The 23,700-nt window shown below is 54.0% G+C and overlaps 1 protein-coding gene across 1 annotated transcript in view; it reads right to left on the reverse strand.

The window, feature by feature from the left end:
* Window positions 1-1,658: 1,658 nt before the first annotated feature.
* The window catches only part of Prima1 (proline rich membrane anchor 1), a 53,666-nt gene continuing 31,624 nt past the window's right edge, over window positions 1,659-23,700 (reverse strand). Inside the window, exons 4-5 of the mRNA XM_010609203.2 lie at window positions 14,902-15,031; window positions 1,659-4,620 (exon numbers count right to left, since the gene is read on the reverse strand). Coding sequence (XP_010607505.1) covers window positions 4,518-4,620; window positions 14,902-15,031 — 233 coding nt within the window. The 3' untranslated portion in view covers window positions 1,659-4,517. The remainder of the gene's footprint in view (window positions 4,621-14,901; window positions 15,032-23,700) is intronic.

The following is a 23,700-nucleotide window of genomic DNA, read 5'->3' on the forward strand; positions in this document are numbered from 1 at the left end:
CCTGAGAATTGAGTTTAGCAGAGGCAGGGGAGCAGGAAGGCACCCAGCACTGAGTGGGAGCAGTGGAGGCAGGCACGGGTGATCCAGTGGGGGGGCTATAGCTGGGTGGGGTGGGGTCCCAGTGCCTGGACTATCACAGGACACAACAGGGCTGTCTTTGGTGCTACAGTGCAGGCCAAGGGCACATACGGTGTGGCATCTGGGAGGGGAAGAAGGAGGGCAGTGCTGCGGCTGCACAGCTCCTCCAGGGTGCCAGGCAGGGAGCCCTGTGTGTCCCATTGCCATTCACCCTTGCTGGTGGCCGCAGGACCACAAAGCAGAATCCCGAGGTGGGACATGGGCTGTCAGGCGATGGAGCAATGTGCTGTGTTGGTTGTCTGGAGCTAGAGCAAGTGGCCAGAGTCCCCAGAGAGAGGTGGAGAAACAAAAGTGTCACCGAGGAGAGGTCTGGTCTGTGCCAATGGCTCCAGGTATGTGTGTAGTGTTCTCCTTCTACCCCTCCCAGGTGCACAGCCCACAGAGTCACAGGTGTTGATGGGGACACCACTGAGAAGGATGCATTGGTCCCCTCATTTCTCTGAAGCCTGGGACACAGGCCCTTGTCCGAGCGCCTGCCCTGACCTGATCCTCCCCACCTCTGCCAAGCTGTGAGACTTGGGACAGGTTGGGGAAACACTCAGCCCCTGCTCTGGGCAGGACCTTCACAGTCAGCTGTCACAGTGTCTATGCTGGAGTTGTGGGAAACCCAGGTAGGGATGGTGGGGTTAGCTATACCCCCACTGTGGGGAGGCAGTCTGGCTTGGGGGTCCCTTCAGTCATGACCAGAAGCCATTGCTGAAGGTCCAGTTTCCAAACCCAGCCCCAGTCCTGTCTGCTGGTCTCTGCATAACCTGAGTCATAGCACCCATCTCTCTAATCTGTTCCCTGCCTAAAGATGGGTGTCCAGTGCAGTGAAGCATCTGCTTTCCCTCCCTACGTCCCTCCCAGCCCATTCAAGAGGACCTGCTGCCCCCGGAAGTGCTTTGGTGAGACTCACCTGAGAGTGAGGCTTATCTCCTCTTCCAAGTGAGGCTGGAAGAGGCAAATGGGCTCCCACAGTGGCTCCTGCTCCACCTGCTCCAGGGGCAGGTGAGCCCTGTGTTCCTGGTGTCTCTTGCTTGCCTATGCAGGGCAGACCACGATGCTAGGAAGGGGACTTCTAGACAGAGATGGACATAGGAAGAGAATGACACAGACCATCTCCATTTGCCCCACCAACATGGCCAGCTGATTCTTGCTCTCTACGATTCCCATATTTGTCAGACTAGGGTGACTGGCTTCTTCCAGTTGCCTGGGACTTTTCCTTTTTTACCCCTGAGTGTCCTGGGTTCAGGAGAACCTGTCAGGCCTAGGCACACTGGGAAAGTTGGTCAGCCTGTTCTCATTTGGTCCAAGATCATGGTGGTAGTGGAGAGGAGGGGTGAAGGACAGGACAGGCCTTTGAAATCTCTATAAATCCCAACCTCGGGTGAGAGATAATGCAGGTGAAATCCACAGCCCTGCCCAGACAGGACCATCACGGATGATCCTCTCCCTACCTTCCGTCCCCTTCCCATCCCTCAGTCAGGGCCAAGTGCCTACTTCAAATGATAATGGACAGCCATCTTTTAAGCATATTTTTATTGAAAATAAAAAAGTCATGGTGCTGCTTTCCTCATAAGGAGCATATAGTGTGCCCCCAGGGCTGCCAGTCCCGCCTTCTGTACAGAAGTCTCAGCACGAAATCGACATGAATGGCTCATTGGTGGACAAGATGGCACAGACAGGTGTATCTGTCCATCAAGACAGAATGCCTAGGAACAAGAGACGTCGTCCCCACACACACGGCACATCGCTAAGAAGGCGGAGTTCGGGGTATTTACATTCATGCATTACGTGTCTCACGCTACCTGGGCTGTTGAGATCATACTTTGTACAGATGCAGAATACAGGAATAATATATAGATATTTCTTTAATATAGAACTATATAATATATATGTTTGTATCTTTATACCTATTAGGCTTTCTTCCGAAACTCCCCTATAAGCCTCTTATAGGCAACTCTGGGAGCTCCCAAATGCTCCTGAGTTCCAAAGTGGGGCTCGGCTGCTGAACAGCTGAGAAACACACGAGAAAATTCAGAGCGGGAATGTGTATCTCATTTTCCACCTCCGAGCTCAGGCCAATCTGAGAAGGGGTGTGGGTCCAGGGGCTGCCGATTTACTTTAAACCAAAGCTCTGAGCTCACTTACTAGGCTGCAGCAGTCTAATGCGCACGTCAGTTTCCTGAGCTGGCCTGGAGGCCTCCCTCGCTGTGCCATGAGATGTGTCCTCTGAACACCAGCCCTGACTTTGGGGGCTTTGTTCTCAAGTGAACCTTTTTTTTTTTTAAATGTGACTCTTCTCTTGGTTTTCTCTAGCTGGCTGAGAAGGGACTTTACAAGCTGGATGAAGGAGAATTTACATGCGAACTGGAGCCCTGGGTGTCCTGGGGGCAGCGTGATGGGCAACTCAGCCAGGTTCCTGAAGCCTAACTGTGAAATCTGGGCTTTCCATGTTTAAGCCACAGTCAAGGATAGTGGAAGCTGGTGGGTGTGTGGATATTCAGCCCTGCCCAGCCTTTCTGGGCTGCTCTAGCCCACCAGGCCCCCCCAGCCAGCAGCCTCCAGCCGAAGGCACCCTCTGGTCACTCTAGACCAGCCTGGGGCACTAGCTTTCCCCCTGTGAAGCACAAGGTGCTGTGTGTTTTGGACTGGGCTCCTGCTCACCTACCCAGGTTTGTGCTCGGGGAGGGGGCTCAGCAGGCATCAGGAGGCTGTGGTCAGCAGGGCACAGTGTCCTGGGGTCGGGTCTTCCAGGCTTCTCCCTTCTGTCTTGTCCCCAACCATTCTCCTCTGGCCCACTTGTCACCTGACTGCGTCCTAAGTGCTGCCAAGTGCTCAGCTGGGTGGGGGCTGTTGGCAGCACTATGGTGATACCAAAGTGTGCCAGGAAAGTGAAATTGAAACAAGTCCTCAAGTTGAAGGAGGAAAAGGGAAAGGAAGACAAAACCCTCTGGGGGAGGGCGCATATCTGGGCCTGTCCTGAGTGTGCACACACTGGCCAGGGGAAGGGCAGTGACAGACAGCTCCAGGCACAGAGCACTGTGGGACCGTGGACATTTTGGCCAAGTAGGAACTGGCTTTCATGTCTATCAGTCTTACCTGGATTTGAGGGTCTCACTGCAACCCAAATAGCTGTCAGAGAAGTACAACAGTGGTGTAGGAGGCAAACAAGGTCCAGCCAGCTAAATTCCTAAAGGCCACAGGCTGTAACCATTAAATGTTTCTGGTTCCTTCTGAGCAGGTATGTGAGGGTGGTGAGGAAACCACAGGGTCAAGAGTGTTCTAATTTTCTAAGGGAGGTAAACTCACAAGGTCACTGCCTCTGTGAGCCTAGGATGTATCCCACTGGGAGGTGGTCCTCTGGAAAACTGGTGGGCAGGGCAGAGGTGACCAAGTGGGGAGGCTCCTGCCCCTTGCCTCCCTCTTCCACACTCAGGAGGCTTTGGCACATCTAGAGCACTGGACCACAGGACACAAGAAGAAAACCCTGCTTTCTCGGAGCTCTCAGAAAGAGGGTCCAGATACCACTGTCAGGTCTCAGGGGACAGTCAGGGAGATGTGACGCTAGGCCAGCATTGGCCTAGCTCAGAGTACTCCAGTGGGTTTGGCACAAGTGATGACTTCTGCTCAATGGGGGAGGGCCTGGCTCACACAGACGTGGGGTTCCTGCATCCCAGTGTGTGCAGGGGCCTCTGCCCCTTTCTGGATGCCCCTAGTCTAGGTTTCTGACACATTACCTCGCATGTAAAGAGCCCCCTGCTCACAGGGGTTCTCAGGCTGGGCTCACCACCCACCATGGCAGGCAGGCAGGAGCCACAGCCAGGGCGTGGGTGGAAACAGGAGGGCAGACACAGGCCCTGAAGACTGAGGAAAGTTACGCATGGGGTGATGGACAGATATGTGGGAAGCACCTTTGAAAGGGGACGTCTGTCTCATGGCTGTGCCGATGGCTTCTGTTGGGACGTCCACAGAGAAGCAGGCTGCTTCCTGGAGGAGGAGAGGATTTCAGGCTGGGAGTGGCCCCTTTACCCTTCTTTAGCTAAAAGAGGGTGCCTCACTTCCCCCACAGGCAGGCAGACCTTCTGCCTTCATCAGAGCATGTGCTGTAGACAGCAGTTGGGGGACAGTCAGTGGACCAAACACAAGACAAGGAGGAGGATGTGGAGACCCCTGGGCGGTGACGCTGCCCCAGGCGCTGCATGCAGGGGACCCAGTGTCTGCTCTGCCCCTGCCTATGGGCCATCTGGGGCTGGCCTGGGAAGAGGATGGTTTCTTCTTCAGGAGGCTTGAGGCCTGCAAGGCAATGAAGTCCTGGACAAGCCCAGGGTCAGCTTCCCATGTCCACTCGTGCCACCAAGGTGTCCCTCTGGCCAGCGGGTCCAAGGCCTGCAGACTCACACCATCGCGTTGCTCACATCCACCCCCTTGTTGCTCTGTGAGGAGCTCATGGGATACTCAGCAACGCTGGTGCCATTTTCGTCTTTTCGCAGGGGTTTCCTGGAAGCGGGGAGACAAAGAAAGGGCAGCAGGTGACTACACAGTTTAGTATGTAAACCAGGGCAGAGTTGAGGGAGGAGCGAAGGATAATGGAGCGAGGACAGCAGGCCTGCTCTGGACAGACCAGAATGTACAGTCAGCCTAGTATGATCCAGCTTTGATGGGTCTCTTTGACTAGGAGCAGACAGAACTGAAGATGAATCTTTGAGAGTACAGACATTTAACAGAAGAGAGGCCTCTGTGTGCTCAAAGGCAAATGGGAAGTGTGACAAAGGGGGTGTGGTAATGGTGACGTCAGTGGCGATGGTGATGGCTGTGGTGACAGTTGTGATCGTGACGGCGGTTATGCAGTGGTGGTGATGACAGAGGAGAGGGTGGTAGTTAAGACGCTGGGGGTGGTGGTTATGGTAGTGGTGGTGGTTGTGATGGCAATGATGATGGAGGAAGGGGTGAAGACAGTCGTGGCAGAAGGGCTGGAGGTGGTGGTGTTGGCTGTAGTATCATGGTAGAGGGAATAGCAGTGATGGCAGTGGAGGCGGGGAAATGGCAATGGTGGTGGTTATGGTGACTGGGTTGATGGCGGTGGTGACAAGAGCGGTGATGATGATGACAATGAAGGCCTAAATTAAATCAGTTAGTACACCCGTGGTTCATTGCACTGGCCACTCACTCCAGCGGCCACTGAACCTGAAGAACCTTTCCTTCTAGGCTTATGAGGGACCAGGAAGGCTAGAGGGAGGTTTGGAGAAGACTCTTGCCTGTGTGCTGATGTTCTGAAATCTTAGTGTCACTGTGTGTCCTGGCTCAAATCTCATTCCTCCTTTGAGTCATTCGGAAGGGCTCTGGATCTCCCCTGCATGTCAGCATCCTCCTGGTCTGGGCTGTACATTTTTTGTGTTTCAATTCCATGCCACAATACTGATGTCTCTTGGCTGGATCTGATCCCTCTCTGGCCACAGCTCAGGCATCTCTAATGACTCCAGAGGGCTAGGGTGAGCTTTAACTGGCCCTTGCTGAATGTTGTCCAAATTGTACATTTATAGGGTGTCATCCAAATCCCCGGGATTGATTGCTTCTGCCTTCTCAAGTGTCCCTAGAGCCTTCCAAAGGCCATCGTGAGTAGGGCTGGCACTTGGTGATTGGTTCAATGCCTATGGAATAAACCACGTCTGAATAAGCTCAGGGAGGGAGGTTTGCAAGGAGATCATCAGTGGTGTCATGGGTGGATCATCAGGTCTTCTCAGAGATAATACACAGAGACCAAATTTGTTCATGGTTCTCTTCTCTCTTGTGGTGGATGTTGTTCACAAAGCACAAGAAGGAACCCAGGAGACTCACTCTGGCAATTAGCTCAGCCACTATGGCTTCTTCTAGAAAGGTGTGGTCAAACCCTCACTTCCTCCCATGGTACCTCATGCCTTGTGCAAAGCACTCTGGTTCAGAGCTTTCCTTGGCCCTCCTCACGGTCCCCTTGAGAAGCTAGGCTGGCGTTAGGAGAGTCATTACATGGGAAACTGAGGCTTGGGGAAGGCTTTGGCTTGCTGAGACAATCCCAGCTGGACTGCAGAAGGACCTGGACCTCCACTCACTACTTCTGTGTCCTGGTCCAGATACCTTCCCAAGTGGCCAGCTTTCTCCTAAAAGTGGATTCTGTGGTCCCACTGGTTTGGGAGAGCCTCCCTCCACCCTCCTCAGAGAGTCCCTAGAGTCCTGAAATCTCCCAAGAAGCCTGTCTCATGAAGCTTTACCCAGGACCCCCACGATATGGCATCGCAGACCCCGCTATGGAGGACTCACAGATATCTGCACAGTGAGGGGATGGGGTGGCCCCGAATCCTCTCCTGAGAAGTGGATGTGGCCTGTTCCCTTCACATCACGGGATCCAAGTCACCCACTGTCCTGAGCCTTGGGCTGTGGCCCAAAGCTGCTCCTAAAGCCTTCTGGACTTCAGTGGCACCCAATGGATTTTCCCTAGAACAGAACAGGCAGCACCTTGGCTTCCAGGTGCCATCCCATCACAATCCACAGTCCTTAAAGGTGACAGCCGGCAGCACTGAGGCAGGTGTCACAGCTCAGTGAACTGGGCTCCAGCACTTTGACATTGGACAAGCTATACAACCTCTCCATGCCTCAGTTTCCGTCTGTAAAATGGCACAATAATGTCCACCTCATAAGATTATTGTGAGGATTAAGGGTGTTAGAACATGTGAAGCGCTTCGGCGAGTGGCATACAGTAAGTGAGTGTTAGCGCTCAGCATTGTCATTGGGAAGGTGTCAGTTGGGCCCACTTTGTTGGCTCGCAGTGGCCGCCAGCACTGCTGGGTCTGGGGAGATCTCCTACCTATTGTGTGCCCTGTGGGGCTCCGGATGGGGTGGAAGAGACACTAGGACCCAGTCTGTTCCAGGCTCCACGGGCCAGGCAAGGCTGGTCCTGCCAAGCCAGGAGAAGCATCCCCACCCTGTTCCAGGCAGAGATGGCCACCAAGGACCCCCTAAATGGCATGGTTCCTGAAACCAAGAGAAAGGGAGGTGAGCTTTTCCTCCAGGACCAAGGTGAGATGCATGCGGCTCATGGTGTGCAGGAGTTCTGCTGAGCCAAGGGTCCTGAGTGGTCCTGAGTGGTCCAGTGCAGGCCCCTGTGTGCAGCAGTCTCTGGGATGGTGTGTGCAGAGGGGAGCGGCAGAGGGCATGGCTGGCCAGGGAAGGGCCCTCCCTGAGGCCATGACCCTGCCTCTTCCCAAGAGCACTGCTCTGAAGCCTTGGACTGGTCTCCACTGCATCCCTTCCCAGCCTGGATGCTGGAGACAGGACTGTAGGTTCCCATCGGAGACCTGGACAGGGACTTCCAAGCTGGCTCAGGCTTGGTGACTGTCCTCCCATCCCTCAAGATGCGAAAAGACCACGAGGGAGTGCAGTGCTTTGTTGAGGGTCCGTGGAAAGAGATGGCACCTGTGTCACTGGGGCTCTCAGCATCTGTTTCTCTGAGGTCCCAGGGACAAAGGCCCTTGCAATTCTCCTCCACACCAGAGAGAACGCTTAGGTGGAGGTGACCTGTAGCTGAGGTCTGGCAGGGGTACCAGCTAGCAGAACAGGTGGGGACAAGGGCCACAAAACATGGGCATGCCCTTGGCACCAGCCTCATGTCTAAAATATCTCTTCATCTGGTCTTTGCTATAAAAGGCTTACAGTAATATCAGGAATCCCTAGGATCACACCCCCCAGGCAGGATTCCCAGGTAAGACAGGGACAGTCCAGGAGCTCCTGGACAGTCATGTTGGACCTAGAATCCCTGTGTCAAGTGCTGGAGAGGTGAGGGTAAAGTCCTCACATTGAACCAAGCTGTCCCAAGCTGGGCACTACGTCCCCACTGGGAACCCTGCACTGCCCGGTGGACACAGGTGGCTCTAGCTCCAGAGTTCTATTGGTTCAGCTCACTTAAATGCATAACAAAGACCTGAATGGCCCAAGGATGCTGGTCTCCCCCCAGGTCAGAGCCACTCAACATCAAGCCACATATGAGTAGAACTATCAAGAATGACAAGAGCCATGACAGCAAAAACCTGGGCTCCCAGATAAAGAGCAAAGGGCCTTCCCTGGGCTGGCAGGTGAGCCAGGCAAGCAAGAAGGAGGCAGCCATGCAGAGAGCAGGACAGAAGCTGTGGCCAAGGCCCCTGGAGCTGAAGAGACCTAAGCCAGGAGGAGAGAACAGGAGAGAAAGAGCTAGGAGCAAGGGGGAGAGAGGGGCAGGGGCTAGGCCGTGCCAGGTGCACCCAGCTGCTGGGGCTGAGAGCAGAGGAGCACACCTGAGGACTCCTCAAACTGGGAATTCCTGTCCCTGCTCACCCTGCCCATGATCTCAACCCAGCATGTCTGAAGAGATGGGATCTGCTTAGCTTAGCCTTCGAATAATGACACAGAATGGTGGCTGAGGCTCCTGGTCTACTGCAACAGGGCCGGGTAGATGAAGCAGCCTCGACTACCCTGCCTGCCTCCCAACAGGATGGGAGTACATCACCCACCACGGTGGGAAGTCTCTCTCAGCGGAGACGATTGGCCTGCATAAGCATCTTGGCCCAAGGATGTCAGGACCCCCTAACCCCCATCCTGCTCCTCTTTCACCCAACTGAGCTCTGCTAGAAGGGAGGGTTGTGGTGATGATGGTGACAGAGCTGTGGCATCCAGAACACAGAAACTCGTGTGTTGGCTGGGGAAAATCCAAACTCTAGGAACCCAGCAGATGGCAGTGAGGCCGAGGAGCCATGGGATGGAGTCTTGATTCCACAGCAAAGCACAAGAGCCAGTTTCCTGAATGCCAAAAGGACCTTGCTCGGAAGACCTGAGCAGCCAAGGCCCAAGAGGCGCTTCGGGGGGCACAGCAACTTGGACTTGACTCAGGTTCAGCTAGAGGCCTCAGCGGGCATGCAGAAGAGAGAGCCGCGCAGGTTCTCAACTACTGTGCATCCTGCGGGGAGGGTACCCAAGGCGATCCCTGCCTGCGGATGTCTGTCGTGCACAAGACAGGGAGTGGGGAGGGGCTGGCCGGTCAGTGTGTGGAGAAGGGTGCAGCAACAGGGCCTGGAGGGAGGAGCGGAGGGTGAAGGGGCAAGGGCCGGGCACTGAAAGCTGGGCATATGTTATCCACTCCAAAGGCAGAGTCTCCTTCACTCACCCCCACACGCAGAGAAAATGCGACTTCCAGAATTCTTTTCGGTGCTGGGGATCAAATTCAGGAACTTGCGCTTTCAAGGCAGTCAGCGGAACCACTGAACTAAATCCCCAGCCCCGGGATTCTAAATAGAATCTGTCAAGTTAAAAGGTGGGTGCTGGCAAGACCCGGTAAACAAGCCAGCATTCACACCACAGAAAATCACTGAGAAGTCACCGCAGGCCTGGGGCTGTGCCAGACCAAGTTGGGGGAAGAGGACCAGAGGCAGCTTGTGATCTTATGTGTGCACAACTGCTCACTCCAGTGTGACACTAAGCATAGCAGAAAGCACAGTGTAAACTTGTGGATACTTGCAGTTCCCTCATCTGAAACAGTGGCCCATGACCCCGGGGCTCACACTCCACAGGAAGCCCAGCTCCACCCCTCCTTGATATCCCAGCAGCCCCTGGTAACCATGTCTTCCCTACAAGCCACAATCCTGTATGAAGGAACCCTCATCTGGGCCACCCCAAAGCTCCCTGAAAGAATATAAAGTCTGAAAAAAAATTCACCCCAGTGATGAATTTTCTGCAGGGAAGATCTTGAAATGAGTTTGTGAAGGAATCAAGCTGAAGAGATGCAGCCCTGAAGTAGGGCAGGGAGAGGAAGCTGAGGGTGACCAGAGGGCAGCCTGGTTGGGACTGGGCCACACGGAAGGCTCCTGGAGGGGACAGCAGTAGCTTGAAAGCTGTGCAACAGGCTCTGGTTGCCACTAGATCCCCTAGAGAGGGGCATGAAGTCTCGAGTCAAAAGTGGAGCCGATGACCTGATTTTGCACACCACAAAAGGAAACAAACCACAGTCTACAAACGGCTCAGCCGAGAGCAATATTTACATTGTCACACAAAGGCAAATACTGAAGTCCCTCCACCCCAGCCTGGGTGGAGCATGGGAGGGGGGCAGTGTTTGCTTGAGAGGTGCTGATCCTGGATCTTCGGTAGTGGATGATCAATAGATAAAGTTTAATGGTGGAAGAATATTCTAGTAGCTGATGCACACACTTAAGACAATGGGGAGAAATATGGGAAGTGGGGAGTAGTTACCAGTGCAAAGCAGTTGGCTCTCAAGAATGAAACAGGTGGGAAGAAGAGGAAAACCGAGGGCTCTTATTTTTCTTTTGCAGTGGTGCTGGAGATTTGAACCCAGGACCTTGCATATGGTAGACTTGCCACTGAGCTACGCCCACACAGTAGGTTTTCTTCACAGCCTGTGGCAATTTGACGATGCACATGTATTACTCCGATAAGAGTGAGCACCAAGTTAAAAGGTGGCAGTGGCTCCTTTGAATGTGCAGAGGCTCCCCATGCTCTCCAATCATTCTGCTTCCCGCCAGGCTCCCACGACACACATGACTCTGGGAGGGGCAGCTGCCCCTGTCTTCCTCCCCCCACCCCGTTCCCATTCTGTTTTCCTAGCACAAACAGTCTTATAAATCACCTCCATGTACGAACTTGCTGATGTGTGTGCTTCATCTGACTGTTCTGCTAGCAAGAGACGGTTGTCCTCTGCCTCCTGGGAGCCTAGCCTTGTCCCCAGCACACAGAAGGTGCCCAACAACTGTGTGTGGACCAACTGGCTTCCTGAGCAGCCCTGTGCCAGTCAGTGGATCGCCGGTGGCACCATCGAAGAGACAAGCTGTGGTGGGCCTTCGGAGCTCCAGCGCTCAGGCCAGGCCAGGCCAGGTGCACACAAGCCACCCACACCCGGGGAAGAGACTTGGTTTTCCTCTGCAATTCAGTCTGCAGGCCCAGCCAGACTGCTCTGCAGGCATTCATCAAAGGTCTTCCTGCAAGAGCCTGTCAATGAGAAGGAAATGGCTGCCCAGTGGCTTAATGGCAAATGGGCAGCAGTGGGGAAAGGACTCAAGCCATCGATGGCCAACAGAAGGGAGATGCTGTCCCTGTGCCTGGGCGTGATTCCATGGAGAGACTGTGGTGGAATGAATGACTGTCATCTCTCCTCAGACCAGGTCTCTTCACAGAGTGAAAGCTGTGCCTGGCAGAGAACCTTCAGGGCCACTCCAGGAGCAGGGCCCCCCCTGAGATCCCTCAGTGACTGGGGCTCTTTCCCCATGCCAGGCCTGGAGCCTGACCTGCCCTCCTGGCAGAGGGCACCTTGGAGCTTTATCTTGGTAACTCAGTGACTTTCCTTTGTTTCAGTTTCCTTTCCTGTGCTGGGCCAAGGGTCCTCTGTGCTTGAGATGCTCCTCTGGGTGGAAGATGGTTCTTTGGGCAGTGTGGTCTGATTAGTGCCCACTTTCTCCTCCAGAGGGCAGTGCGGTGTGGGCCAAGGCCCAGCATGGCCCCTGGCCCTGTGCTTGGTGACCTTGTGGTCAGTGTCCATACATCTGAGGAGGGAATGACCACGGGGCCTCAGATTGATCCTGGGGACCTCATTTCCCAGAGAGGGAACATTGAGGTGTTCACACAGAAGTGGCTACTCTCTGAGGCTGACTGGGCTGGGAACAGAATTTGCGGGGACTGATGCCTGCACATCCTGTGGCTATTGGCAAAGACGCTTGTTCACACAAGTTCAGGACAACAAGGCTGCCAGAATGCAAACTGCATGGCTCCTCATGGACAGCGAGTCACTGTAGTTGACAGGACTTGAGGCCATTCGAGTGACACCCCTCTCCATCCCTTGGCCTGGCTAACATGACTGCTTCTAAGAAACTTCCTGGCCCAGGTCTGTGCAAGGTGCCCCCCTCCTCTGGGATGTGGAGGCTGCTGAGCACTGCATTGCCTGCTCAGAGCTGTGACCTGGGGACATTTACTGAACCCCAGGATGGAGGGTTCCTCATTGAATCTGCAGCTAAAAGCCCATCAGAGCCCGCCTCCTGCTGAGATCTAGCCCAATCTAGCCAGACCCCTGGCTCTCCTGGACATGAAAGCGGGGGCATTTGGAGTTGATCCTGTGCACCCTGGCCGACACTCCCAGGTGACACCTTGCACCTCGAGAATCACCTTCCTACACCAGCCTATCCTATAACACCCTCCAGGAACCTGGCTTTCTAAGGCTGCATTGGAGCCATTTACAAAGACCTTATTTGGAAACCTTCCCCCAGGGCTTGGGGTGGTGTAAAGAAAGAAAGAAAGGAAGGAAGAAGGGGAAAAGAGAGAGAGAGAGAGAGAGAGAGAGAGAGAGAGAGAGAGAGAGAGAAAGGAAGGAAGGAAGGAAGGGGGGGTACCACTGAATTTTTCTTTTAATGATTTTACAGTGACATGAGATACTTTTGTTTCCCTGAGAAAAAGGCATATTTCAGATAAATTATTGATGAAAAAGGAACAGCCCAGAGCAAGAAATCCTTGGTTTACTCTGGAGAGAAAGCACAGACTAGCTGGGGAGAAGCACAGATTAGCTGCTGGCTGGCACGGACCTTGGACGGGCAAACAGCTGCAGCCCAGGTCAGCCCTGGGAGGGGCTCTGCTCGCCAGCAGGCTCTGCATGCTCCCCAGGGACAAAGCCCCCTCCTTCTCCCCTCCAGCAGGGCCTGGTAGCAACAGGCTCCATTTTTGCCCCTTCTATCATCCTATGTCCATTCATTTGCTGTACCAGGGACACCCTCTCTGGAAAAGGACGTGGTGAAGGCAGAGTCCCTGATGAGCAGCCCTCCTTCTCTGGCTCTTGTTGGGTTCCCATGGTACCATTTCCGATCCTTGTCTGTGTGCTTACAGCCCCTTCTGCTGCTGGACCTTGGGGTCTCCAGGCTCCTTTGCTCCTTGGACACGCCCACTTCCCAGAGCCACGCCCACTCCCTGCTGTAGGGTGGTTTTACTGTGAGTCCCTTCTCCTCCTGTGCTGTTTCCCTTACCCTCCTCCAGCTGAAGCATTTAACACATTTCTTCAGGAGAGGTTTGGGGCACAGAGGGAGGCACAAGTGACTCAGTTGTCTTTTGTAGCTCTTAAAAAGATTATGCTGAGCATTTACCAGGGTAGTGGGCGGGCAGGACTGGCAGCCCATGCCCTGCTAAGGCCAAGAGCCTCCCTGTCAGGCTCCCCTGTGGCAGGGGTTTCCTAGGGCCCTGGACACAGTGGCCTGTTGTCTGAAATGCCTCCCTCCATCCTGAAAATCCTCCCTCAGCTCCCATGCTGTTAGGGACTCCTGTGAGGGTCACAGCGTGCTGCCAAACCACCTCCGGCCTTGGCGATTCACCACAAGCCCTCCACCTGGCACAGCCTGGGTCTTACTCTCTCTGTGCCCACGGAGGCTGGCATACACCAGATGCCCACAAAACACTCAGGAAGAGACCAGCCTTGTCCCTAGGGAGACTCCAACACATCTACCTTGGTTTCCCAGGCCAGGCCCCTGGCTGGAGTTATAGGATTTCAGAACCTTTCACTCTGTGCTCCCAGCCACAGAGAGGGACAGACAGCCTCACCACATCACCAGGCCCCCTCTTCTGCACCCCCGAGGAAGGACAGAGAGGAAAATCAGGGACTCTGCCCAGGCCAGCCATGGAAATGAACTTGTCAGCATCGAGTGTGCAAAATGGTACAGCAGTCAGGGCTGGGCTTTGGGGCCACATGGTTCTGGGTTCAAATTCTGCTTCCATGGCTTCCCAGTTGTTTCATTCTGGGCAGTCCCCTAACTCCTTAGTGCTTCAGTTTCCTCACTGGCAAAGGGGCACTGACTGAAAAGACAGAGTGAAGATGAACTGAGACTACTGACAAGGAGGTGAGCCCAGGGCTTGGAAGGGAATTATGGGAGTGCACAGTTCTTGTTTATTGTCACTTTTGGAGATTTCCCTGCAGCCTGAGCATTCAGGGTAGGAAGGATTCTCGGCTTGGTTTGGGGCAGACGCCCAGGGCATGGCCCATCCCATGTGCAGCTGCCACCCCCGGTCCTGCCCATCTCTTGCCTCTTCTTCCTGGTTCCCAGAAGAAGCCAGTCTGTTGGCTTTTCATGGCCCTTCATCCTGTGTGCCCGAGTCTTGTTTTAATATTTTTAACTCTACATGTCCCTCTTTGTGCTTTGGAATTGCTAAAGTGAAATTGCATAGAATAGATGATTAAAAGAGAAAAATATTTTAGGTGTTATAATAATAATAATTATTATCATTATTTCTTATGTGGACCCTCTAATTTCACATCTTGGGGAATTAAAAAAAACTTTCTTAGGAATATTATAAAAACAATTCCTATTACTCTTTGACGTTTTCCAAACTTTTGGTATTACACTGGCCTCACATAGAACTGATGTTCATCAAATACTTGTAGAATCAAATTTCTTTAAAATGACCAGGGGATTATGTCTGAGATCAATTTTAACACATTCCAGCCACGAGAAAAATAAAAGAAAAAGGAGGAAATAAATGTGCAAGTATAGCAAAATGTTGGTCATTTTTAAACGTCATAATAAGAGTCCTTTCCGCTTTTACAGCCTCTTTTTGGTCTTTCCTGGAGGGCCAGGCTTTGGCACTGAGGGACACTCGGCCTTTTTTCACTTTTTGTTTCTGAGACGGGCCCTCGCTAAGGCCGGCCTTCCTTCTGCTCCTTATATGCTCAACAATCTTTCTAATTTAAAACGTGACGCGGGTGGCAGCGGAGCCTTCTGGGCACAGTGGGCAGGCACTCACCTTTTTATGGCTTTGTAGCAGATGATGACAAGGACAGTCAGAAACACCAGAGAGGCACAACAAACCGCAATGACGATCACCAGCCCCGACCACCAGCTTTCCTCGGCAGGGCACGAGGTAGAGTTGGGAGCTGGAAGAGACAGGAGCAGCCTGAGTCTCCCTGCAGGACAGGGTCGCGCTGTCACCCTCTGACCTTTCCTGCCGTCCCCGCCCCCACCCGGAAGCGGATGACGTCATGGCTGCCCCCCAGCCAGGCCCGGCCCTCGCAGAGCAGGGGTTAAGCGCCGCGTCTACCATCCATCCTCCCCTGGCATGAGCTAACTGACAGCAGGGTCAGGTTTAATTTCCCATGAAAAATAACAGAACATCTCATTCTCTCAGATGAGGCATTAAATCCGGTTTCTCTGCAGGTGGGGGCGGGGATCCAGTCTCAGAGGGGACTCTGGGGGAGGGAAGAGAGAAAAGGAGGCCTGTCAGTGTTGGTTTCTTGCAGGAGGCTGGCTCTCCGGGGTCTGGCCCAGGCCAAGGTACCTGCAGCTAGCTCTGCCTGCATGGGGGTGGCCAGAGCTGGGAGGAGTCTGTTTGCGACAAGGGCCTCCCACCCTTATGGGATCCATGGACTGTTTGGGGTGAACCTGCCTGGGGCAGTGCTGGGGTTCACCCAAAGCGTAGGAGAAAAGCAAACGTGCTCCATGCCCGCATCCCGGAGACACTGAGGAGACCCAGCTACAACTGGAGAGAAGAGCAGGGGACTGCAAAAGGAAAGACAGAAGAGGGAGGAAGGCGGAGGGAAGAGGAGGAGGGACAAGGAGGAGGGAGGGAACATGGTGAGGGAGACAAGGGATGGACAGACAGACAGTACTACTGGCTTTAGGCAGGTCTTCAAGACAGGGATACAGGCAAGGGAATCAGAACTACAGCCCAGCCTCTCTGCACTTCGTCATGGGCACCTTCAGGACTGCAGTCTCGGTGGGGAGCAGGTGGCTGACCTTCCTATTGCTCTCACCCAGGTGTGAGTTCTACCCACCTGCACCATCGGACAAAGGCACAGGGCAGCTGGAGCTACCCCATCATGACAGAACCCTTCCAGCACCCAGACAGACACCCCTGTGCCACCCTGTAGCCTGTTCTCACTCTGGGGCGACCACTACTGAGCTCTAAATCATTAGATTTGCTTGTTCCTGACATATAGATGGACTCACGCCAGGTGCTTTTTCCTGGTTTTTGCTTCCTTTATTTAGCACAGTGGTTTTGAGAATCATCCGTGCTGCTGCTCTTCTCTGAAGTTCCTTTCTTGTCATTGCTGAACAGCAGTCCATGTGTGCGCCACAATTCGTTTACCCGCTCACCTGTTGGACACCTAGGCTCTTTCCGGGTCTCTAAGTACTGTGAAAGTAAACACCTGCACAGACACGCTTTCATATTTCTCTTGGATAAACACTAGGAGCAGGATTGCTCGATCCTGTGGTGTGTGATTCATTGTAAGAACAGGCCCGGGGCTTTTCCCAAGTGCTCACACTGTTGTGCCCTCCCATGCAGAACAAAGAAAGACAGAAAGGAGATGGAGACAAGGGAGTGGTTACAGTTTGTAGCTGAATTAAAGGCAGCTGATTAAGTGGTCCGGCAACCATTATGTGCCTCCCAGGGGCCAGGTACTAAAACCTCATTAACAAATGTGAGGTCCCCAGGGTTGGACCTTGGATCCTCTCAGAGTCTGAGCAGAATCAGTGAGGCTTCCTGCGACCCGGCTGGGACAGGGATACCACAGGGCTGCTCTGCAGCCCCAACACTACAAGATGCAGAGAACAGACTTGAAAATAGGAAGAAACTAACACAAAGGGAAAGAGGGCCAAAAGTGTTCACATTTCTCCTGTGATGAACCTGTCCAATGCTTTTTTGATGAGCTATCAAGCTGGACCCACCCGTGATTCCTCAGCTTGGGGTGCCCCTGCCTTGCCCGAGACTTCCCAGGGTGACTCAGCACAGATTAGGGCTTCTTCTTCCCCACGACAGGGCAGCAGCAGCCCCAGGACTCACAAGTGCAAGTGGACCCCGGGGCTGTTCTATCCACCCCTTGTTTCCACCACCGAGGAAGCAGCGGTGTCAGCAACTCTCACTCCAGCTCTAACACCTCTGGACAAGTCCCCAGGGCCTCACATTCCCAGGGTTCCCCAGCATCCCCTGGCTGGGAGAAAAAAATCTACCCTTTTTGGTCATGGCCAGGGGCTGCACCTTGGTCAGTAGCTATGGGACATATGGGGGTGGGGGTTACCTTTGGTCAGCACAATGAGCGATCCAGCAGCTCTGGACGCTAATGCCAGTGAACAAGTTATTTCCACAGAAGGTAGAATTGTCCTTTGAAAAAAAGTGCCAAGAGGATCCCTGTTCAGAAATTCCATCAACCTGGAATTTGGTGCTAGATTTCAGTGCCTCTTCACCTTACATTCTCTAGTATCGGTGTGGGAATTTCTGTGATCACTTTTCCAAACATCAGTTGGTCCTGAAAGCAGGGAGTCCTGGTTGAGAGCGTTCTCTGCCTAGGGTCCCCCTCTGGTGTTCAGCAGGGTACTGATCACCGTGTGCACAGAAGGAAACAACCCCAGGCAGAGCTGCTAATGGATAAGAAGACGGGGAGGCATTTGTGAAACACAGTCGAGGCACGGGTCTTGGATTTTGTTCAGGAAGCCAGCTGTTGTGTTCAAAGTCTGCATCCTTATTTATCCTTGCTTGAGTCATTTAGAGAATGCCGGAGCTGCAGGAAGCCTGGGGAGATGTCATTTCAGAAGAGAATAAATACTGAGGCTCAAGATGAAGAAGCAACTTTCCCAGGGGACAGGGTGAGGACCCTAAACTTTGGGCTGCCTGCTAGGCCTGCCCCTGCCTCAATTTCCCTCCCCACTGGGGGTTACCAGTATCTCACTTCAGAGCGGACAAGCTCGCTTATCATGAGGACATTCTGCTGGTTCATATTCAAGAAGACAAATCCTAAAGGTGCTCGTTCGTTCATTCACCCACCAGACACACACTGAGCACTCTTGGTACCTAGCGCTGTGCTAGGAGTTGGGAGTACAAAGATAATCAGACATAAACAGCACCTGTACCAGGCCCACACCAGCTGCACTATGTGTCATTACAAAGTGGACTAACATCTGATCATCTTGCTCAAGGAGCCAGGAGTCTCCAAAAGAAGAGCCATGCTCGAATCACTGATATGCAAGGTGAAGCCCCTTATGGCTGAGAAAGGATGTCCTGGGTGCTGAGATGGATCAGGAGTGACAGTAAGGCCTTCTGAAGGGCAGGTGGCCAGACAGGGGAGGCTGAGACAGAGTGTCAAGTGCCAGCAAGGAGGCTGTCTAAGCTCTCTGTCACTCCCTTTGAATGTGACAGGAAGGCAGGAGTGTCTTGACCCTGCTCTGGTCACAACACTCTCTCTCCCAAAACTGTGAGGTTTAGTCTGCTGTGCTCCACGAACACTCCTGATGCCCGCAGACCACATGAACGGTGGCCAGGGAAAGTGGCTTAGAAGGATCCAGGCTCGGTCCTGCTTAACCAGAGAAGCCATGTCTGTTCAGTTCAGAAATACATTGGTAGAAGCTTTGGGACTTTTGCTTCCAGCAAAGGTGAACTACCAAATGTACTGAACATATGAGACACTGGTTCTCTAAACAGAGGGCATCAGGCAACAAAGACAGTAAGCCCCAAGAGACAGGATGCAAGTGAGGTGTGTCCTACCAGTGGCCAGTTTGCTGCCCTGAGAGACTACAGCAGTAGCCCTGTGGGAACGGAGAGTCTGGGAGTGAGCAGGACAGATGTGTCCCCTCCCTTCTAGGAACTGTGAGGCACACCACATCTAACCACCAGTGGCAAGTGCCATGGAGGAGAGATCCAGATGTCCCATAGGTGCCTGGAGAAGAAGCAGGTGTGTGTATCTGGGAATGGGGTTTGCACTCCAGGAGGCTGAGACCGAAGAGGCCTAGGAGACTTGGCCAGGGGCCTTGTGGACCCACCCCAGGTCCAAGGCCACAGAAGAACTGTGGGGTCGGGGGAGCTCTTGGTGATGAATGCTTTCCCTGTGCTCCTCATGGGGTGTGACCGCTATCAAATGAGGCCATGAGGCTGTGTCTGCCTAGCAACCATCAGCAATGGCTTCTAGGCACCACAATGCATGGCCCAATTGTAGTCCCCTCTGCAGTGGGGAAACAGGCCCCAGAGCTGGGGTCTGTGACCATGGGGTTGGCACAGCACGTATTAATATACATGGAGCCAGCTGTTGTAGAGGAGCTGTGCCCAGATGTCTACCAACAGGAGGGCACTGAGGGATGAATGAAAGGAAGAACAGCAAAGGCCTTGGAAACAGCTCCCTTCTGCAACATAAAGTGAAATGCAGTCTGGTTCTAGAAGGAGGAAGAGACGGCCGCGTCATTTGCTATGAAATCACTTTTCTGCCTTGAGTCGGAGGCTTTATCCATGGTTGGCCTCTGGACCCTCTGGGTGGCCACCGCAAGACGTCACCAGACTCATGTGGTGCTCAGCTCCTTGAGCACAGCCTGAGATCCAAGCGCTACTGGGACACCCTGCGCCTCTGGGACATCATTAGACCTCTGTCCTTCCTTTCAAAGTCTTTGGTGACTCATTCCCAGGCTGCCTGAGCAGCTTCCCCATAGTTCCCTGGGGCTTCACTGGCTTTAAAGACACTCAGGTGAGGAGTGGCTGCCTGGGCAGCAGGATCCGGCTCACTCAACAGCCCAGACCAGCTCACAACCTAGGATGATTCAGACCACAGACAACAGACATGGAGAGATCAAAACCTGTTCCTTCCAAGTGCTAATGTCTGCCAGCCTGATTCCCAAACACAAGACAAGCCTGGCCTTTCCTACGGGAAACCGAAGGCAGAGGCTGGGAGACTGGGCCTGGAGTTGTTTTGTTTTGGCATTAGTATGGGCTTTGTGACATCGCCAAGCAGAGGTGACAGACAGGGGCCACAGAGCCCTGATTATGGTCTTTAGGACATATGGCGTCCCTCTCTGAACTTCTCTCTCCTCTTCACTCTTAAGAAGAGCTTTAGGAAATTGTCCTGTTTATCTAGGAAGAGCGTCTAAGGACAGGGACTCGGTGTTTGTGAAAGAGGACCAAATGCCTCGGTGTTGAAGAGGGTGCTCGTCTCTGCTCCAGCCTGCTCACAGAAATCCCTTCCTGGTTTCATGTGGCTCACAAGGACAGTGGGGGTGTGTGGGAGGATTGGGAGCTAAGACTGGGCTGCTAGGTCTGTTTCACAGACCCTTTGCACAAAGGAGGAAACTGAGGCCTGGAGCAAGATGTCAGGAGCCTTCCTGGGGCCACACAGGGACCAGATGCAGGCCCTCGAGGCCCCAGCCCAGCATCATGTCCTGCCCCAAAGCACTGCAAAGAATGTGCTTCTCAGGAGTTCCTTCAAGGGCTGACAGCCCTCTCCCCAAGTCAGTGTCCAAGCCCTGGCCCTGCTGGGCTGTGTGACACAGACCCAGTGTCCACTAAAGAAGGGATGTGGGGCGATCACCTCTTCCCTCTCGCATCCCTCCCTACACAGAGCCTCATTGTCTCTGGACACAAGAGACTGGCTCTTGGGCCCCTGCTCTCCATTCCCAGGCACAGGGCATCCACAGGGAGGCCCATGCCAGGATGTCCACCTCCCCCAGGGCTCCGGGCCAGTGTGGGTGTGGGGCCCCAGAGGTACCAAAGTGCATGAGCCGGCCTTGAGAACCACGAATAAACCTGGGACCTTAATGCTTGTGCCAGCCTCTGCAGTCAGCCCCCATTTCTGGAGAGAAGGAAGAAATGGCCTTGTGTGGCTTCGGATGGGTAGCTGATGGCTTCTGACTGCAGGAAGGCTGCTAAATGGAGTACCCAAGCAGAGAGCTGGCACAGACACCTCTTGGGCCTCAGGTGGCCCTCTCATCTCTTCTCCGCTGTTGTCTCAGGCTTTGGGGTTCCACACATAGACCTCCTTTCCCATAAATATTCTAATTTCCTCCCTCAAATCATGGGCTCCTACAGTAGGAAGCCACCAGCTACCCACACTGCAGATGGCAGGCACAGCTCCCTTGCCCACACTTAGCAAAGGGACAGGGCGTGGCCCAGCTTCATGGAGGGGGTGCTTTGGGGCTGCCTTCTTCAGACATAGGGGCACTTCTTCTCTGCTCTATAGGGGAAGGCACTTTGTGAATGCAGCAGCCTACCTGGGGGCCCAGGCCTGCAGGATCAGGCAGGTGACACTGGGCCTGGCCTGCCTTGGGAGCCATCTGCCTCCTGCCCGCCACCCCTCTACCAGTCCTCCCGCAAGTTCCCCTGCTCCCACCCATCCAGGAACCTCTCCTGCACCACAACTCAGCATCCTGGGCTTGTACTCACCACACAGGGAGAGTCGGTTCACACAGCCTTGGTCAGGGCTCAGCCGGAAGATGGACCAAGTGTGCCACCGGGACTGTCTAGTCTCCAGAGTAACCCAAACTACAAGGGCTGGCCAGCCTGAACCCCTCACTGAGACTCTCGGGGCCTTGGTTCTACCCTTGCTGCTGTATGAGTGGCCCTCAAATCTCCTCTCTGCCTTCTGCCTCTTCTCTGCCACTGCCCGTGGGCACCATCTCCCAGATGCCCACCAGGACTTGGACACACCCCAGCCTCGCTGCCATTATGAGCATAAGTAATGCACCTTAGCGTAACTCCATCTTGAAACAGTCACCACCAAGCGCTGCTGTCAAAACACAGCGAATGCCCCAAGCTAACTCCAGCTAACACACCCGAGGGCAAGACTGATACCTGGTGGTACACACCTTCAGAAACTGTGTATGAACCCAGGCAGCAAAACCTTCACGGTCTGTTTTGAGATGCATAGTGCTCGCAGGACTCAGACCGAATCTCTGCAGAACAGACTACTGACCATACAGAGACCCCCGGACTCATCGGACGGCCTGGCGACTCACGGTGATCACCTGTGCCTTGAATGTGGCCCATGTGCACCTTCCACCCACAGATGCCACCCTGCCTGGGATGCTAAAGTGTTGGAGGCTGTGACCTCCTTTTCATTTTGTGATTCTAACTTGTGTGACTCTAGTGGATTGCTCGGTAAGGCGATTGGACTGCTTTCATCTCTGCTTTTGAGGCCATCTGACCCCTGCCGGGTTGCTTAAGACATCGCCCCTGTGCTGGAAGCACCAACAGCTGGCCTGGCCTCTGTGCCTGGGCCGCCTCAGCCTCCTTAGGAGCTCTCCGCCCGAGCTCAGGCCCCAGCACGGACGGGGCCAGCAGCTGGCCCCTCCTCGCTCCTCTTCTGGCTGCTGCTTCTCCCTCACTCTCGGCCATGCCGGTGGCCTCCTCACTTGGCTGACCTGCTCCCAGGGGGACCAGCTGTCCAGTTCAGCATGGTAGTTGTCATGCTGGCTTTGAACGAGGACTTCCGGCTCTGACTCAGGCAGGTTATTAGGTCTGTTAGATTTCCCCTACCTTCTAAATGCGCAAGTTTCAAGAAGCAACAGAATCACTCAGCCCCAGGGCTGGTGCAGGCTCTGAATGAGGTACCCAAGCAGAGCTGGGGCAGACACCCCTTGGCTGCTCATCATTCCCTTCCCCTTCTCTCCAGCAGAACCCAGATTCTCCTCCTGTATCTCCCACCCCCACAGGGCCAGGCTTGGGCTTAGCCTGGCTGTTTGTCTTTTTGCCTCAAAATGGCTTAGGGATCGCGCACTTCTGGTCCATGACAGGAGAGGAAAAGTTTGCTGGGGCTTCCAGAAATTACCTTCTTGCTCTTATGGGAGATACACAGGGAGAGGTGGCCCCTCCTCCTGGACATGCTGTGTCCTTGTTCCAAAGCAGAGCAGCTCAGGGATCTGAGGGTGCTGGGGGGCAGGGTAGGTGGCCTGTGAGTAAGGGTGGTCAAGGTCAGCCTCAAAGGGTAACAGTTTGGCATGGAGCCCATCCTGCAGGTGTCCGGGAGGAATAACAAAGCCACAGCCCTGAGGTGAGCATGGGCCCGGCTGGCCTGGTCTGAACACCAGGGAGGAGGCTGACGGACAGGGCAAGGATTAGAAGGAGCTGACACTGACCTGGGCCTGGAGGACTTGAGAAGGCTAAAAGGAGAGGTGGCAAGGCAGGGTATCCAAAGGGTACAAGGACAATCTCTGACCATACGAAGAAACTGAGGCATAAACCAATACCCAACTTTACTTAAACTGGGATTTGAACCTAGACAGTATGGCTCCAGGGCCAAACTCTGACCACTAAACAGATAGAAAAATGCCAAGCAAGCAAATCTACAGTGACGTGATCTGCCAAAGGAAATGCTTTGGAGGAAATGAGATAGGTGACCCAAGGGAGCAGCGCTGAGATGGCAGTGGGAGATGGGCATCACAGGGAGGGAGAGAGGAAGTGGCCCTTGGGAAAGATCCTATCCAGGCTGGCCTGGGCCAGCAAGGGGTAGAACGGGGGCACAGGCAGCTGGCATCCAGGCCTCTCTGTGGCCCTTCGCTGGTGGCCAGGACCTGGCCTGCTGTCTGAGTGAGGGTCTCTTTACCCTCTATCTGTGGCTCTAATCTGAGCCTGGGCTCTGGTTTATTTATTTCTGCCTGGTTCTGGGCACAGAGCCCAACATCGTGGCACTGTGGCTGCTCAATATCAAGGGTGCTGTTTTCAGGCTCAGCTCCTGTGGGGGCATTTAAAAGACCCAATACATTATTAATTGTCTCCATCATTCCTGTGCCTAATCGGGGAAGGAAAATTATGAATTGGGCCTATGTCTCTGGCAGGAGCAGCCGAAGGTTTTCCTGA

Source organism: Fukomys damarensis, unplaced genomic scaffold (assembly GCF_012274545.1).
Source record: "Fukomys damarensis isolate Sample0158 unplaced genomic scaffold, DMR_v1.0_HiC HiC_scaffold_21, whole genome shotgun sequence".
NCBI lineage: Eukaryota > Metazoa > Chordata > Mammalia > Rodentia > Bathyergidae > Fukomys > Fukomys damarensis.